Source organism: Microtus ochrogaster, linkage group LG5 (genome assembly GCF_000317375.1).
Source record: "Microtus ochrogaster isolate Prairie Vole_2 linkage group LG5, MicOch1.0, whole genome shotgun sequence".
In the NCBI taxonomy this organism is placed as follows: domain Eukaryota; kingdom Metazoa; phylum Chordata; class Mammalia; order Rodentia; family Cricetidae; genus Microtus; species Microtus ochrogaster.
The window spans coordinates 5387151-5403063 of NC_022031.1; the positions used below are offsets into that span (position 1 = coordinate 5387151).

The following is a 15913-nucleotide window of genomic DNA, read 5'->3' on the forward strand; positions in this document are numbered from 1 at the left end:
AAGAAAGAAGTAAGGAAAGAAAGAAAGAAAGTAGGAAGGAAGGAAGGAAGGAAGGAAGGAAGGAAGGAAGGAAGGAAGGAAGGAAGGAAGTGCTTACATGGCAGTGGTGTGTACCTAAATGCTTCCCAAATGATAGGAAAAACTAATGATCAATTGCCAGGTAGAAGAAAATATTAAAAGTGCACATGCATGTGCGTGCACACACACACACACACACACACACACACACACACACACACACACACACGCACAAAACAAAAAACCAAAGGATTCAGAGGAAACAGATTGAAGAGAGGGACAAAACTTTAAAACACAACAACAACAACAGCAGCAAAAACCGACTGATTTCTTTGGAGAGAAAAAAACTGTATTGATGAAATAAGAACAAAATTCTAAAAGCCAATGTTCAAAGGGTACATAAGAGTTTATAGGAATTAGCATATAGTAGCACAAATGAATAACTCAGGGTGATTTGAGGATGAAGATGAAGAAACTCAAATGAAAAGTTATAAAAAAGTTGTGCATGAAGATAAGAAAACATAAAATTATAGAATAATTTGGACAAACCGGTTGTCCAAAAAAACTATGAAAGACCATTAAAAAAAATTTCATTTTCTTAAAAAAAGGAAACAAAACCTGAAAGACATAGTCAACCAGTTTGAGGATCTACCAAGTACCTAAAGAAAAACATGAGACTATGGATGCAAATCAAACCATGCCATTGTGTTATTCTAGAACCAGGGAAGGAAAAGACTATACTAGAGCAGGAAGGAAAAACAAAGGAAAAGAAAGAGGGAAATGTTTTCACATAAAGAAAGAGAAATTGAAAGTCAAAGCATAAGAGCTGTCTTCAGGCACCCAAAAGCTGGTGTGCAGATGAATAAACAGTATTTCCAGATATGCAAAAGATTTATCTCCAGGTCACATGCTAAAAGATGCATTTAATTTTAATGGAATATTTGAGCATTCAGAAATTTATGCAAAAGAAATTGTTAGAACTCTACCTAGCAATCAGAGCAAAGTGTTCTCAGGAACAAAGGAAATGAAATATTGATCAGCTAAAGTAAAAATGTTGTCTAGAAATAGCTTGATGTTTTGATTGGCTAGATATTTTATTTTTTTAACCAATTCCTATTTAGTTTGAGTTGTGTTTTAGTGCATTGCAAAGGAAGTCAAGATAGGTACTTGCATCAGCTTGTGTCTGTCTTCACACATGTCTCAACTCCATAGAATATTGTGGAAATACACTACCAAACAAACAGCATGCAGAAAATGGAAATATAGCATTCCCAAAACAGGCACCTGAAGATGACTTGGGCAAAAGGGATCATTGAGATGGCCGTTAAAGGGGATCCTAAGAGAGAAACTGGCCAAGAACTTGCAGAGACATAAGCTAGATCAGAAACATGAGCCGAATTAGGGACAAAGGCACATAATTCAGCCAAAGATGTTGAAAAAAATAACTAATGCTTGAGATAATTTGCACAACTCTCTAGGGAAGGGATGAATTTCCATAAATACATAGAGTAGTCTCTTAAAACTAATTTACTTGAAAGATAAGGCATTTTAAATTATAAGGAAATTTAAAAAAAAGTTCAGTGAACTGGAGACATGACCCATCAGTTAAGAGTGCTGAATACATATAAACAGACATACATAGCAATATGTAAATAAATATTTTAAAAGAAAGTTCAGGAAAATAGTATTTAGTGTATACTCACTATTTAGTTGCTCAATATATTTATAAGCTTAAAGCAATGTAAACAATGAAAATTGATCTAATCAGAATAGCTTCAATATTTTTTAGGGAGATGCAAAGTGAGTACAGTTTTGTTATTTGACCAAAATCGAGTCTCTAAGGCAGTGAGGATTATGTCAACAGAACATTTATGGAGGTCTAACTGAAGTATATGTAGAAGAATCAGATGGGAGAGTAAAATTCTTCAAAGAGAAGAATGGTGGACAGTCAGGAACTGTTAATATGGAACTACAAAAACTGAAGGTTAGTAAAGAAGTCAACTTGAGCGAGGCAAATTAGATGGACACTTTTGAAGTTCTTACTGGAATAATGTTCCACCTTACCCTCAGATATACAGAAAAGCATACCTGTACTGCACACAAGGCAAAAACAGCGAGACTCTCTTCCAGACTATTATTGCAATCAGAGTTGGGCACAGAACTCATCTCTGATTAAAGATCAGGCCAGAAAATTTTCAAATGTTAGACAAACTGCTTGAGCTATGCTGTGATGTGTTGGCAGTTCCTGCCCAGTGTTGTTAGGTAAATTGTGATTGATATTTGTCTTTAGCAAAGTTATGCTTTTTTCTCCAAACAGACTGAGAGACTGGGTTTGTCTATTCATATGATGACTTGTCAGGGGGATGGGCCCTAGATATGGAGAACATTCATCGGTGGAAAAGATCCAATGGGCAAAGAAAGGAGAAATAATCAAACGTTTTCCATTGTGAAGATTCTAGGAGGGAGTGTGAACCTGGGGACAGCAAGAACTCTACCCAAAGTTTAGTTAAGTGCAGGCAAACATGGATACTATCTTAGTGATTACAGTTTTGTTATTACTCAAGTTGTGATGGCATTTTCTTCTGTGTTCTCTCTGTGACGCACCACTATGCTGTAAATCTTGTCAATTCCATTCACAAATGTCAGCACTATCTTCTATTACTCAGCTACTTGGTGTTTCCCAAACTCTCTCTTGCTAGTTGTACTCAACCCGTAACTCCTGTTTCCATCAGACCACTGCCCATATCCAGTGTTGATTGCTTTGCCATGCTCACAGTTATTTAATACACATGTTGATATACTTCACATATACTTCACTTCAAGATAATTTTACTGAATGATGCAGCCACCACCACAGTTCACTTAAGACATTTTCACTCCCTAAGAAACACCACTTCTTGTTTGTTTTCTCTCAGGCCCATTTTTCATATGGGAGGTGGATTCACATTACTGAAACAGAAGGCTCCAGACAGAAGGGAGACAAAATTGCAAGCATACCACTCAGAGATTGAATCTAACTACCTAGTTCTGAGACATTTGGAAAAGTTTCCTCATAAAATTTACAAAAACTTGGGGGAGGGTTGAAGGGGAGGTGAGAGGCAGGGAGGGGAAAGAGAAAAATGTAGAGCTCAATAAAAATCAATAAAAGATTTGCAAAATGAGAGAAACAGTATCTTTCCAATTCCAATATTTAATTAAGCATATTATTTTTTGATGATTAGATTAAATTATTTTGCATTTCACATGAACATCTCTGTGTTAATTCTCTCTAAAAAACTAATATTTTAATCAAAATGCATTTCTCATAAGTAACATTCCTGTGGTTATTAGCAATAGCATTTATAATTAATTGGATAATTAGCAGCAACATTTTTAATAATTGAATCAAAATTCATAAAAATGTTTAAAGTAGAGTCTTTTAAAAATAAGTTTAATAATACTTTGGAAAATATTGATTGCAAAACTTACTTACTTGGCTATAATAAATAAGTGAAGTGATTTTGCATCATTAATCCTTTCTGCCCTCTGCTAAGTACAGTTTAGCTGGTAATTAAACCAGCATGTCAAAAAGCTTGATTGCCACCTCATCCAATTTTCAGTCATATTAGTAATAACTGTGAAGAAAACACAGTTTAGTAAAGAGGCTTTGATGAGAAATCCCAACAACTGTAACTCGTTTCCTGAAACACATGCTGCTTTCAAAGTGAAGCGATATATGCTGGGGAAAAAGCAAAATGAAACAACTTTTCATATCAGAACAGAAATTTAATATCAAATGACTTCTTTTTATTTCATTTGGAGCCATAAATATTTCCCCTTAATCAGAAATACCAAACATTTGCATTTCTTTTCCTTTGATAGTCACTGTTTAGCTAAAGTATGTTCCATAACTGAATGGATTTTTTAGTTCTTGAAATTGGAGATTATCTTCTCTTTGAAGAAATGCCAAATAAGCGTGTCTGTATCCTGGATGCATTAGGAGACTGCTGAGCCTGTGGACTCTGAAGTCTTCCTGTGGCTTCCTACTCTCACTTGCTTTATTTGTGCAACAGTTTCCAAATACAGTAACATAATGCTGTGTTGAAGTGTGTCCCAAGGCTAGTGCTCAGGACTACTCTAAGCCCAGCACTCCAGAAGAGCTCACTACCTCACAAACATGTTGTCATTATAAATATTTTTATTCTGCATTAATTTTATACTTTAGAAAATTCCCAGATTTTATATTTGGCATTAATTGCTAGCTTATTTTAGCTCTGATCCACACTTCTTAAAAAACATTTTAAGATTAACTCATTTCTCTGCTCAGAAAAGAATTCATCACTTTAACATAAATAAACCAACAGTAAGGCTCCAAGACATGCCAAAACATAAAAGTAGCACTTTTCCATGAATGCTATACATTTATTTTTCTTTTGAAGAATTGTCAATAAATGTATGAACAATTCTCCTCTAAGAATATCTCAGGGCCAATATTGGTACAGAATGTAGCAAGAATGTTTATTTTGAATCCTCAGAACTATCATTTTGCTATCATAGTACCAAATTCAACTGCCATTTTGTTCATATAGAAAGGATTTAAAATGTAGACAGAAGATTTTATTACTGTATTCCCCACAACTCATGAATACATTCAACAAATGTTTTCGTGTAAGGCTGTGACCTAGACAATAGCACCCCTCCCCCCAAAAAAGAAAAAAGATGGATGCAAATATTTCTGCAGGAAGAATCTCCTAATATTTAAAAATGCTCACATGTGCATTCATACCCTCAAACACAAACAAATGCAATTTTCCACATGTTCACAAAAAGAATTATGCAGATAAAATAAATGCTACAAAATTTACATTAAACCAAACAGTATTATTCATTTCTAAAAGAAATAAATTGGATAATTATTCATAGACAATCATTTCAGCAAGATTTTTTTACATGAAAATTGATGCTATTAAACCACGTAGCTGCAGCTTAGTGAACAACTATGCTTTAATGTCTGATTTATTCATGGATTCTATTCTTGGCATGTGGTATTTTTGGTATGTGATAATTTCCACTGAGCCAATTACAAAGGTCTCTGCTGACTACACCTTACAAAAATCCAGGCCTGCCTAATTTCGATTAAACTGTTAAATCCCATGAATCAATTAGCATTATATTTAAGGGGCTTATATTTTCAACCCAGATACTTTCTCCTGAACATTTAAGGTTTCAGGTTAATGAATGAATGGATGAGGATAACTTACAGGTTTTTCTTTCTAGCTTTGAACCATAGTAATATCCTGTTATCTTTGAAATATACTTTCAGAGGAATTACAGGCATATTGTGTGTACAAACGCCAGAGTGTAATTTAAGATTTTGTTTTTTTAGACAAAAGTAAGAAGGCCATGTAAAAGTCAATGTGAAATGTCTTCAATAGGTTCTTAAAAATCAGAAGTAGAGGTTTTTGATGAGAAAGATTTCTGTAAACTAACTAAATAATCAATAAATGGTTCACTGTAAACTGTTTTGAGCTTTTATGCTGATGTATTTGTGTAGTCTCTGCAATTGCAAGACATATTCACACCCTTTCCTCATTCAAGAAAACAATGACTTTGGGAATGTACTGTTATATTTTCATTTACCTTTTGGAGAAGAAAACTAAAGTTCATAGGAATAGTAACTAGCAGTAGTATGAACCCTATGTCTTAAATTCTAATAACTTACAGCATCACTACTACTTACCATGCATATAAAATAATAGAGCATAAAACAAATTACCTGTAAATAAACCCCAGTTTGCAGTGAACATCTGTATTGCTCTATGAGCCTGGCAATGACCTTGAGAGGATAGATGTCATATTTCTTAGGGAGTTCAAACACTAAGGAGTCACCGGTTAAACAACTGAACAAGAGTTCTAATTTAATTTTGATAGCAGTTACTTAGATTTAGAAAAAGCAAATCAAAGTCTTTTGGCTAGATATATAAGAGCTACTTTATGATCTTCAGAGTACTTTCCCCAGTAAAAATCACATGGCCATAAGAGAGAAGGAAAAATCCACAGTGCTGCAGCTTTTACCAGTACATCCTATGTGCACACGGACATGAAGCTCATCTTGACATGGTCTTTGGTTACATGGTCTTTGAGGCTAATTAATTGACAGAAATAGTTCTGTGGATATACCAAGAAAAAAAAGAGGTCATTTTTAATATTCCTGCTTTAATCATTTACTCTAATTATAATTATTATGAAGCAAGGTCTGATGTCCACAAGATTTTTAGTCACCATTCCTTGATACAAACTGATACTTTTGTTAGTATTAAGGCATGCATATATATATATGTATAATATATGTGTGTGTGTGTGTATGTGTGTGTATGTGTGAATGCATTGTCCCCTTTAATGCAATTGTATACATGTATGCCATCTTTGTCAGTTTATAAAACATTTTCCACATACCTATTGTTAATATTTTTAACATATTGTTAATCTTCAGAGCAAAGTTCATGGATTTTTATGATGTAAGCATGTGGGAAAACTTAGGATGACCCCTGATTTCTACAGTGTCACTTCTAAGAAACTTGAGTAGAATTAGAGCCCTCTCATCTGGTAGAGGACAGGACACATCCTGCATTTTTGTCTTTTTTTTAACCACATCTATTATTTGGATGACTGAAAAGGAATAATGCATAGACATATTATTTATAGAAATCATTGCTGTGATGATATTCAACAATGTGTAGAATAGTTACCTCTAATAATTATGTAGCACATTTTTTCAAAGATTATTGTGTTGAGTCAAAATCTAAAGATCAATGGCTAGTTTCCTCTTTACTCACATTATGAAAAAATAATATGAAATAAATGTCCCAGACTTTTACTGTTGAATTAGGAGCGGCGGGGCTGAATCCCCAGCACCCGGCCGCCTGCACGGCTAGCTTTATACCCGAAATAATTACACGGAAACTGTATTCTTTTAAACACTGCCTGGCTCCAATAGTTCCAGCCTCTTATTGGCTAGTTCTTACATATTAATCTAACCCATTTCTATTAATCTTTGTAGCACACAAGCTGGCTTACCAGGAATGATCTTAACCTGCATCTGTCTGGAGTGGGACACATGGCGACTCCCTGACTCAGCTTCTTTCTCCCAGCCTTCTGCTCTGTTTACTCCACCCACCTAAGGGTTGGCCTATCAAGGGGCCTAGGCAGTTTCTTTATTCCTTAACCAATGAAATCAACAGATTGATATATGACACTCCCACATCATTTTACTAAGTTTTTTTATTGTCATGAAAAATGAGTAAAATCAAATAAAGCCTGTTTAAAGCTTTAATCAAACAATGCAATACTAAGTTATTAAAAATAACAGTAAGCACAATTAATAAAAACAACATAGCTATTAAGAGAGTTGTGAACACACAGGGGAATATTGCAGAGAGAAAAACAGGATGTTTTCCTATTTGTCCAGTGCTGCTTGACATGTTCATAGGAGAACCAGGAGAGAAACAACTACTTCCATGTATGAGCTTCCGCAAACAGAGGGAATTCTGTTAGTATGGAGTGTAGCTTTTCTTGTTGAGCACTTATTATTTGCAAACTACTGTGATAGCACTTTTATTTCCTGCAACAAATCTAAAAAGTTTAGGAAACACTTATCATGTAGAAAGAAGAGAAAATAGGCACATGGGGGTTAGTTATGTCTTCCTTGCAAAGCACCATACTCCCATTAAATAATGAATCCTGACTGTGGTTCTAGGCAGTTTGTCATCACTATTTTTCGCCCAGAGAGACTATCCTTCTTAGAGTCTTATAAAAAATGAATTATTTAGGAAGATCAGTATACTAATGTAAATATTCATTTATATATTCTCACTATCTTAAGACACTAATTTTTGCCAATTTAATTTTTTAAATAAATTGCTTACTTGTAAACATATATAAATGTAAGCATATAATTCAAGTATTGACTAAATTCACTGAAAATATCCCCCATCTTGTACATGCTTTTAACAGCTTATTCTTTTTAAGAGTTCCCTGTCTTTTCATGGTTTTTCCAAATGACTCATTAGCAACCCAAGGTAGTAGTCATCTGCTTTCTCCCTCTAGAAGCTCAGAAGAAGCAATTGGAAGCGAGTATAGAGCTGACCCAAGACGAGTGTGTGTCAGAGAATGCAGACCACTCCACAGAGGAGCCTGCTGAAGGAGGGCATGAAGCGGATGGAGGAGAAATGACTGATGGGGTAGAGGAGGACTTCGATGAAGATGGGGGTCACGAGCTGGTAGGAATGCCATGTTTGGTGTCCACATCTGTTGGGTGACAGCAATAGAATTGGACCAGAGAATCCATTCTAAAACAAGGAGTAAATCATTTGGGGCTACTTTATCTCTTATGAATATATTCAAAGGAACCTCAGCATGGTGCTTTGCACATAGCAAGTGCTCAATATATTTTTTACTAATTTAAATTATGAAAGTGAAAATGAATGTAAAATATAAGTGCTATATATAATGCTAGGTATGCATAAGGTCCCAAATGAAAGATTTTCTTCCCCACATTCTTTATCATGAAAGAAAATATGCATTTGTTCAGTTAAGTAAGTGGACATAATATACTTGTTACAAAAGCCATCTATTGCAAGACAAGTGGAACCTTTTTAAAATTTTTTTTTAGTTATTTATTCTTTATTTAGCTATTCACTATGTCTATGCTTGTGTACACATGCTTTAACCCATGAGTCCAGATCACAAAACAAACTTGTTGTAGTCAGTTCTTTCTACCATGTGAACTCTAGGAGAGACTCAGCATGTTAGTCTTTAAAGAAAGCACACATACCTACTGAGATATCTCATTTGCCCAGTTCCCTTTAGTTCAATAGTTTTACTCACTGGCAATAATCATGCACGCTAGCTTTGTAGCCAGTCATTCTCTCCACAAATGGCATGCCATAGGAACCCATTAGTATGTTGTCTCCTCATCATTTCCAAAATCAGTGCCACTTGTTAATGGATTGCTGTTGTTTAGGAATGTGGGTCAGACTTGATTCTTAAATGTTTCCTTTTTGCAGTGCTGAAATTAGTATACTGTTCAATTCCAGGTACATTTTCCTTGACAACTACATCAGATAGACACTTAGTCAAAAGATGTTGATATCTCATTAACCATGAGATTAAACAGTATATCTAAAGAACTTGATTAGTAAAAGTACAAAAAGTGTGTATATGTGTGTTAGAGTGTTTTGTATACATGATTAACTCTCAATTGTATCTATAAATGATATTATGTATACATATATTTACTAAATATATAAATAATAGGTTCTTCCAGGATATATTGTATTCCAATTTATTTTAAAACCTACTGTTCCTTAAGTAATATTGTTTTGGTTATTATCCTTTTTGTTTGATATGATGGTAAAACCATCAACCAATTTAATGAGATTTTAGTATATCAAAATTCTATGTGTATTTTAGGACCCCACTTCATTTAAATGCCATGGCACATCCATTAAACTTTTTTATAAGCTTTCAACAGTTACCATGTTTTCTTCAAATTTCATTTCAGATTGAAGTTCTCAAAATGTAAAGTCTGTCCACTGCTTTAGAATTACAATGGATGGTATTGATCAAAGACGAGAAGGAAGGACAAAGGTTTCTCAGTGATTTGTAGATGAAACCTAACTCAATAGCATACTTTCTCTGACTTGCTCTCTTCTGACTTCTTAAAAGAGATATCTTCCTTTTGAAGAGTCTGCCAGGGAGATTTGAAGTTACCATTTCCAATGGTTGCCTCTCTTCATTTGTTTCTCAGCAGGATTATGTATAACTAACTACTTCCTTTTCTCTGAGATTCCCTTTATTTACCAAGGCTTCACTTTTAGTTTCTTTTGTTAGATATACCACCATCTTTAAGTATCCCAGTAGGCCATAACTGTTGCTATCACTTTTCAAAACTGAACTCACAGAGTATCAGAGCTTTAAGCATTTTCTGCAGACTAAGGATCTCTAAATCCCCATCTGTATTTGTAAATGCTTCACATGACTGACAGCACACTGTTAGCCACTAAAAATCTGAAGCAGCATGGTCAGAGTACTCTTGATTGTTTTCCCTCTCTCTTCTGATGCTTCTTCATTCTGTAAACACTTTCACCTATATTCACAGTTGTGACAGTGACAGGGATGAGCTCATTTTCTCCTCTTTTATTACTTATTAATTTTGCCTCCAAATAGCATCCCAAACTGAGTTTCCACTACAAATATGTTTGACCCAATCCACTTTTCTCTTTATTTTTTTTATCAACTGGTTTTCTTTTCTCATATAATGGATTTGTCTCCTTCTCTGTTAAATCAGTCTATACATAGAAAAAATATATTCATTTACTACTTTTCAGATAACATCTTGTCCTCATTTAAAACTTTGTAATGCTTTCATTACATTTAGAACCCAAATACTTAAATCAGGTAATGATATGTATAAGACTGTGGTAGGAAAGATATAAGGAAAGGGAAATTCAAAAAAAGTGAAAAAGTATTGAAACAGAAAGCAAGGTCATCTGCACTTGCCTCAAGTAATATTCTTCCACTATAGGGTATCTGAGGATCTGGTGTCAGTGTCAGAGGGCACGTAAAATGTATAAATTATGTCACAGATTTGCAGAGCTAGAAGGTTTTGAAAAAGCTAACAGAAAGGGAAAAGCATGTAAGACTCTTAATTTGCAAAATGCATAAAGACTTGCAGTATTTAGAGTGAGTTGATGTCAGAGACCAACCAATAATAGAGTAGTACTTTGTAAATACATTGGAGAACTTGCTAAAGCAAACTTCCATGTCCCATTCAGAAAGTTTCTGGTTACATAGGCTCCAGAGAGTCCAGCAACTGAAAAATAAGGGGAAATGAGAACAACTGTTAAAAGAGTTACTGACTAGAAGGACTGTGCATTTGAACTTGATGAAGAAGGAAAGAAATATAGGAAGGGGCTGAAGTGGTAAAACTGTGAAACTAGTCTGATTCCTACCAAAGAAGCCAAAGTCAAGATTGGCTACTATCCACATGTCAGGACTGGTCACTATCCACAGATGAAGCAAATAAATGAAAAGATGTGAAAGTATTACTACCAAAATGTCCATGTAAGAAAGACAGAAGCTATAAGCACAAAGCCCATCCTGGAAACATCAGGAACTTTTGGCTTGCATTGAGGGAGAACTGTGGGAGAGAGGATTATGCGATTTAGGAACCCTTACCAGTCTGTGTGCTGTTGATTATTGCTTCTTCTGTTCTAGTTCCACAAACTAATTCATGTGACAAACCCTTGTCACATGAAGACACAGGCTAGTTCTTCTGAAGTATTTGCTCTTACATAAGAGAGAGCTCTTGTTCACAAGGACATCTGTCTAAGGGGCTTTTCATTTCCTAGAAACCAAAGGGCTTTAGGCTTTTAGCAAGGACTATAGACTTTTAATAGACTTTTTCTGGGGAATTCTAGAAAGACATTGTAGAAGTGACAGTATGCCTTTTAACTCTTGATATTTTAGTTTAATCCCCAAAAGAAGAAGAGATACATTAGTTATCACCAGTTTTGAGACAGATCCTCTTGAAACTTTGAACATACCAATATGCAGAATTGAGCAGAACTGTGACTCCCACTTGAAGGAAACAGATACAAAATGAAGGCAGAGATGAAAGGCCTCCATTCTGTTTTAATTACCATAGAGCAAAATGAAATATTATAGCTTTTACAGAAAAGCAACTTTCAGAACCTTGCAAGGGGGAAAGAACAATTCCATTGTGTTTAAGGAATAGAAAAATGGCCCAAAGAGAAGTAGCAAAAGGTGGAGTCTCACAATTAAAGACTGAGTTCAGACGTATGGGTGGCACGTGATGACATGATTCATGGGAGGGCATAGTGAAAGTGTCAGGATCAAAAGTCACCACAGATGAAAAACTGAAGAACCAAGATCAAGATTGGATCATTTAAACCATTATGAGATCATTCCAACTATTCACAGAAGTAAACAATGAAAGTAGTTCCGGTGTTGAAAATAAAAAGTTGCGTGTCTGTTTTTAGTCCCAGATCTGTCACTTTCCAGTCAAATTGAATCACTTTAAAGAAATAACTTTGTTGAAAGTTAAATTTGTTGCGTATAACATAACAATATTAATTCACAAATTTATTCATATATTTGTGTGTTCGTACATATTTCTGTGTGCATATTTGTGTGTGCTGTTATATGCATGAGCCTATGTAAATTCAGGTACAGCTGTGTGGGAGGAAATATGCTTATGGATGATGAGAGAAATAGAGATCAATATTAAATGCCTTCTTTGATTTTTCTCCATCATGTATAATGAATGAGACAAAATACATCACTGAACCTGGTATTCACCAACTGGCTACACTCTCTGACCAGGGCACTGTAGTGTTCTATCTGTCTCTATCTCTACTCTTGGGTTAGAGTTACATTTCTTCCATCCCTGACTTTCTCACATGAGTACTGGGGATCCCAACTCAGGTCCTCATGCTTGTTTGACAAGACAAGTTATTTCCCCAGGTCCAACTTTGAAATCTATTTGGTTTGTCTATACTTCTGAGTGATCATGTTTCAGAGAAGTGACAATTCTGATTAGACAGAGCCTGATTGTGCAGTCATGTGAATAAGATCAAACCTTGGTGATTTTATTATACCAACCCACGCAGAAACTGAGGGATTTGAGACATTGTGACTAAAAGTGCTAAGATTTTTGCTCTAAGTCTTTGTTTTATAATACGAAGCTTGGGGAGCTAAATAATTAAATCTTACTGTGTATGTCACTTCACTTTTTTTTTTCTGGGATTATAAATGTAATGAATGTGGATGATTTTACTGTCGAGTCGTTCTTACAGAAATAGAAACCATGGAGTTTAGAAAGTAAAAGAACAAAACTTCTCTTTTGCCGTAACAGAAGGCATTATACATGTGCAGACAGATGACGCAATGTAGCAGGTGACAGAAGTCAAATACATTCTCCTTCCCAAATGCTCAGTTGCTAAATGAAGCAGAAGCACAATTTCATTCCAATACAGTGAACACAGAAGTAGGGATCCAATCTAAGCCACTTAAGGTCCAAGACAATGAAAAGGTGGGATAGGTGACAGGTCATGTGTGAAACTGAGGGAAGCTGAGGACATGTATACTGACTGCCAAGCAACATCTACTGAATATCTACTGAATGAAATCAATTTCCGTGTGTCAGTCTAGTCATATGGCATTAGAACCCTACTGAGCAAAACACAGTACTGTCAAAAAGTGAAAAAAATAAATGCATTGATTACTTCATGTGTGGAATTATGTTTCCATGAAGTTGGCTTCTTGTCTCAGGTAGCTTAATGTCTTAGAGACATGGCACATTCCCCTCATGTACTAAAAAGCAAACTTTGTCTTCATTATTGAGAAATCATCCAAAGCTAAAAATGGTGCTACAGAACTCTATGCCAATATATTTATCATATAATTAAATGTAAATTAAAATTTATTTAAAATTGAACACCATATCAATGTGCCTTACATACACTTTCAAAAGGCCACTCTATCCTTACCTGTAAATATATATACTAGTAGACATTTATAAGGTTTTATTAAAGAATGACACTGAGCTTGTGCTGTAAAAGTAAAAAATGAAAATATTACTTCTTTAAAGGATAAGCATTTTGCTTATTGTTAAGGCTATGGCCCACAAGTATAAGAATGCATGTGAAGGGGTGAAGGCGTATATAAGAATGAGCTCTTAGGAGAAGCATAGCACACATTGAGCTTTGTCAGTAGAGAATGCTGGTAAGAGGTGCTTGGAACTCTTCCTTGAAAGGTGATAAATTAAAGAGACAGCAGTGTTTCTGTCAAAGAAAAACTTTTCTGATTTTCCTTCATTGTTCTCATATAATTTAAGAAATACCTACTTGAAACTGAGAATACCTTAGAAGTCTTTAGAGGTGACTTAGTAGGTGAGAAAACTTCCTGAACAGCTGTGATGACATGGATTCAGACTCTCTGAACTTCTGTAAAAGCAGGCATGATTGTGTGTACCTGTAACCGCAGTGTCTGAGGCACAGTCAGGATTGATGGGGTTTACTGGCTGTCGGCCTTGCTCTAGGCTATGTAAAATACTCTTCCTGAAGTGAACAAGACAGAGGATGTTAGTGAAGAGTGTTGAAAACACCCCTGTGGCCTCTGCACATTCATGGGCATAGACTCACACACATCTGCATATATCACTCTCAATCCTCATTCCTCATTCATGGGCATAGACTCACACACATCTGCATATATCATCTGCACATTCATGGGCATAGACTCACACACATCTGTATACATCACCCTCATTCCACCCCTGACACACATACAAAGAAGAAAATGTAGGTTATATATTTTATGTGACAGGACTGGTAAATTCAAACCTAAGATGTTCCTTTTTCTTTTTCTTATTTTCATCAAACTTACATTCTTTTTACAGAAATTAATAGTATCACTAGTAAAAGCAGCTAGAAAAATGCTTAGTCATCAGCCAACTCAAAAAGAAAGAAACACTCTGCCCAAGGGCAACACTTTTTCTGGCCAATTTACTTCTAATATCTAGTGATTGCTAAAAGCACCAATTGAGTTCATATATGGAAACAATCCAGGAATTAGTGCTACAGAGAACAATCATCAATGAATGGCCTAGAAAAGTTATAGAAAGCAAAGTGTTTGAATAAATTAAGGAAAATTGGAGTTCTTTTGAATTCTACGTGCAATGACTTTTGCCTTTGATGATTATAAGTAACCTAATCAGGGAATTCTAGTAAGAATCAGAGAAATACCTAGCTAGACTATGTAGTAGTTAGGCATGCAAATTGAGTACTATATTGTAATTCCTCTTTAAGTATTTAACAAAGCATTCAACAAAGCAGTAAGCCACCTGAGTCTTCCAGTTATTAAATTCTACACATTTTGGGAAAATCTGACCACAATCTAATTCTGTAGTTGAAGGGAACTCAAAGTAAGCATTGTGGTAAAACTATTGGAAATCGAAATGCACAAAGCATGCAGATCAATATTCTTGGCCTTTGCTTATAAGAAAGTCACAAGTTATCTACTGCTGAAACATCTTTTTCCTTTTCATGATGAAAACATTCACTTGGACGTTCTCCTTGCTTGTTTCTTTTGTTATCATTTAAATTAAAATGTTAGCAAGAACGAAATGAAGTTATTAGAATTATAAACACAAAAATGTATGAAAGTTGTCCCATAATCTGTGTAATTTAGCCATAATTTTCTTTTAACTTGAGATCCAGAGAATCTTACCTTAAATTATGTCAGTCTTCACCATGCAATAGCTCCTGTTCATAGATTAGAGACTAAGGAATAAGGAAAGATATCACATATTCTGAGTAGTGTCATGATAAGAAACATAGATGCCCATGGCCCACTGGCCAGTTACTATGCTTTCATCACAGGAGTGAGATGTGACTTGGCTTTTGATGACACACTTGGGCTGTGCTAGGCAAATGGGCCTATATGAGGGCAGATGTGGAATGTTACTGTTTAAAGTGATGAGGTTGGATGCTGAATTAACAAAGAGAGGACACATGATGGTTAATTTTGCTTGTCAACTTGATTGGATTAATAAATGCTTAAGGTACTTAAGTTCAGCCCCTGAAATCTGTACAGGACCTACCCAGATACCAAATTCTAAGCATAAAGGATATTTATAAAACAGAGAGGTTGCATAGCAACAGCAGCAGCAGCAGTAGCATCAAGCAAAAACAAACAAGAGAAAAGAAAAGCAAGAGAAGCAAGAGAAATAAGAGAGGCAACAGGAACAATAGAGCAAGAGAGGGTATTTCTGCAGGAGTGGGTTTTATGAGGAAAGGGGCATTGTCTGAGGTTTTCTGTCTTGCCCAGTTCC

The 15913-nt window shown here is 35.2% G+C and overlaps 1 protein-coding gene across 8 annotated transcripts in view; it reads left to right on the plus strand.

Annotated features, from left to right (window-relative positions):
* Positions 1–15913, plus strand: part of Ralyl (RALY RNA binding protein like) — a 781615-nt gene that overhangs the window by 716828 nt on the left and 48874 nt on the right. For 7 of the 8 annotated variants that reach the window (XM_005361821.2, XM_005361822.2, XM_026786636.1 and 4 more), the window contains one exon: positions 8104–8276. The exons of the other annotated variant lie outside the window; for it this stretch is intronic. In XM_005361821.2, coding sequence (XP_005361878.1) covers positions 8104–8276 — 173 coding nt within the window. The remainder of the gene's footprint in view (positions 1–8103; positions 8277–15913) is intronic. 8 annotated transcript variants of the gene reach the window in all.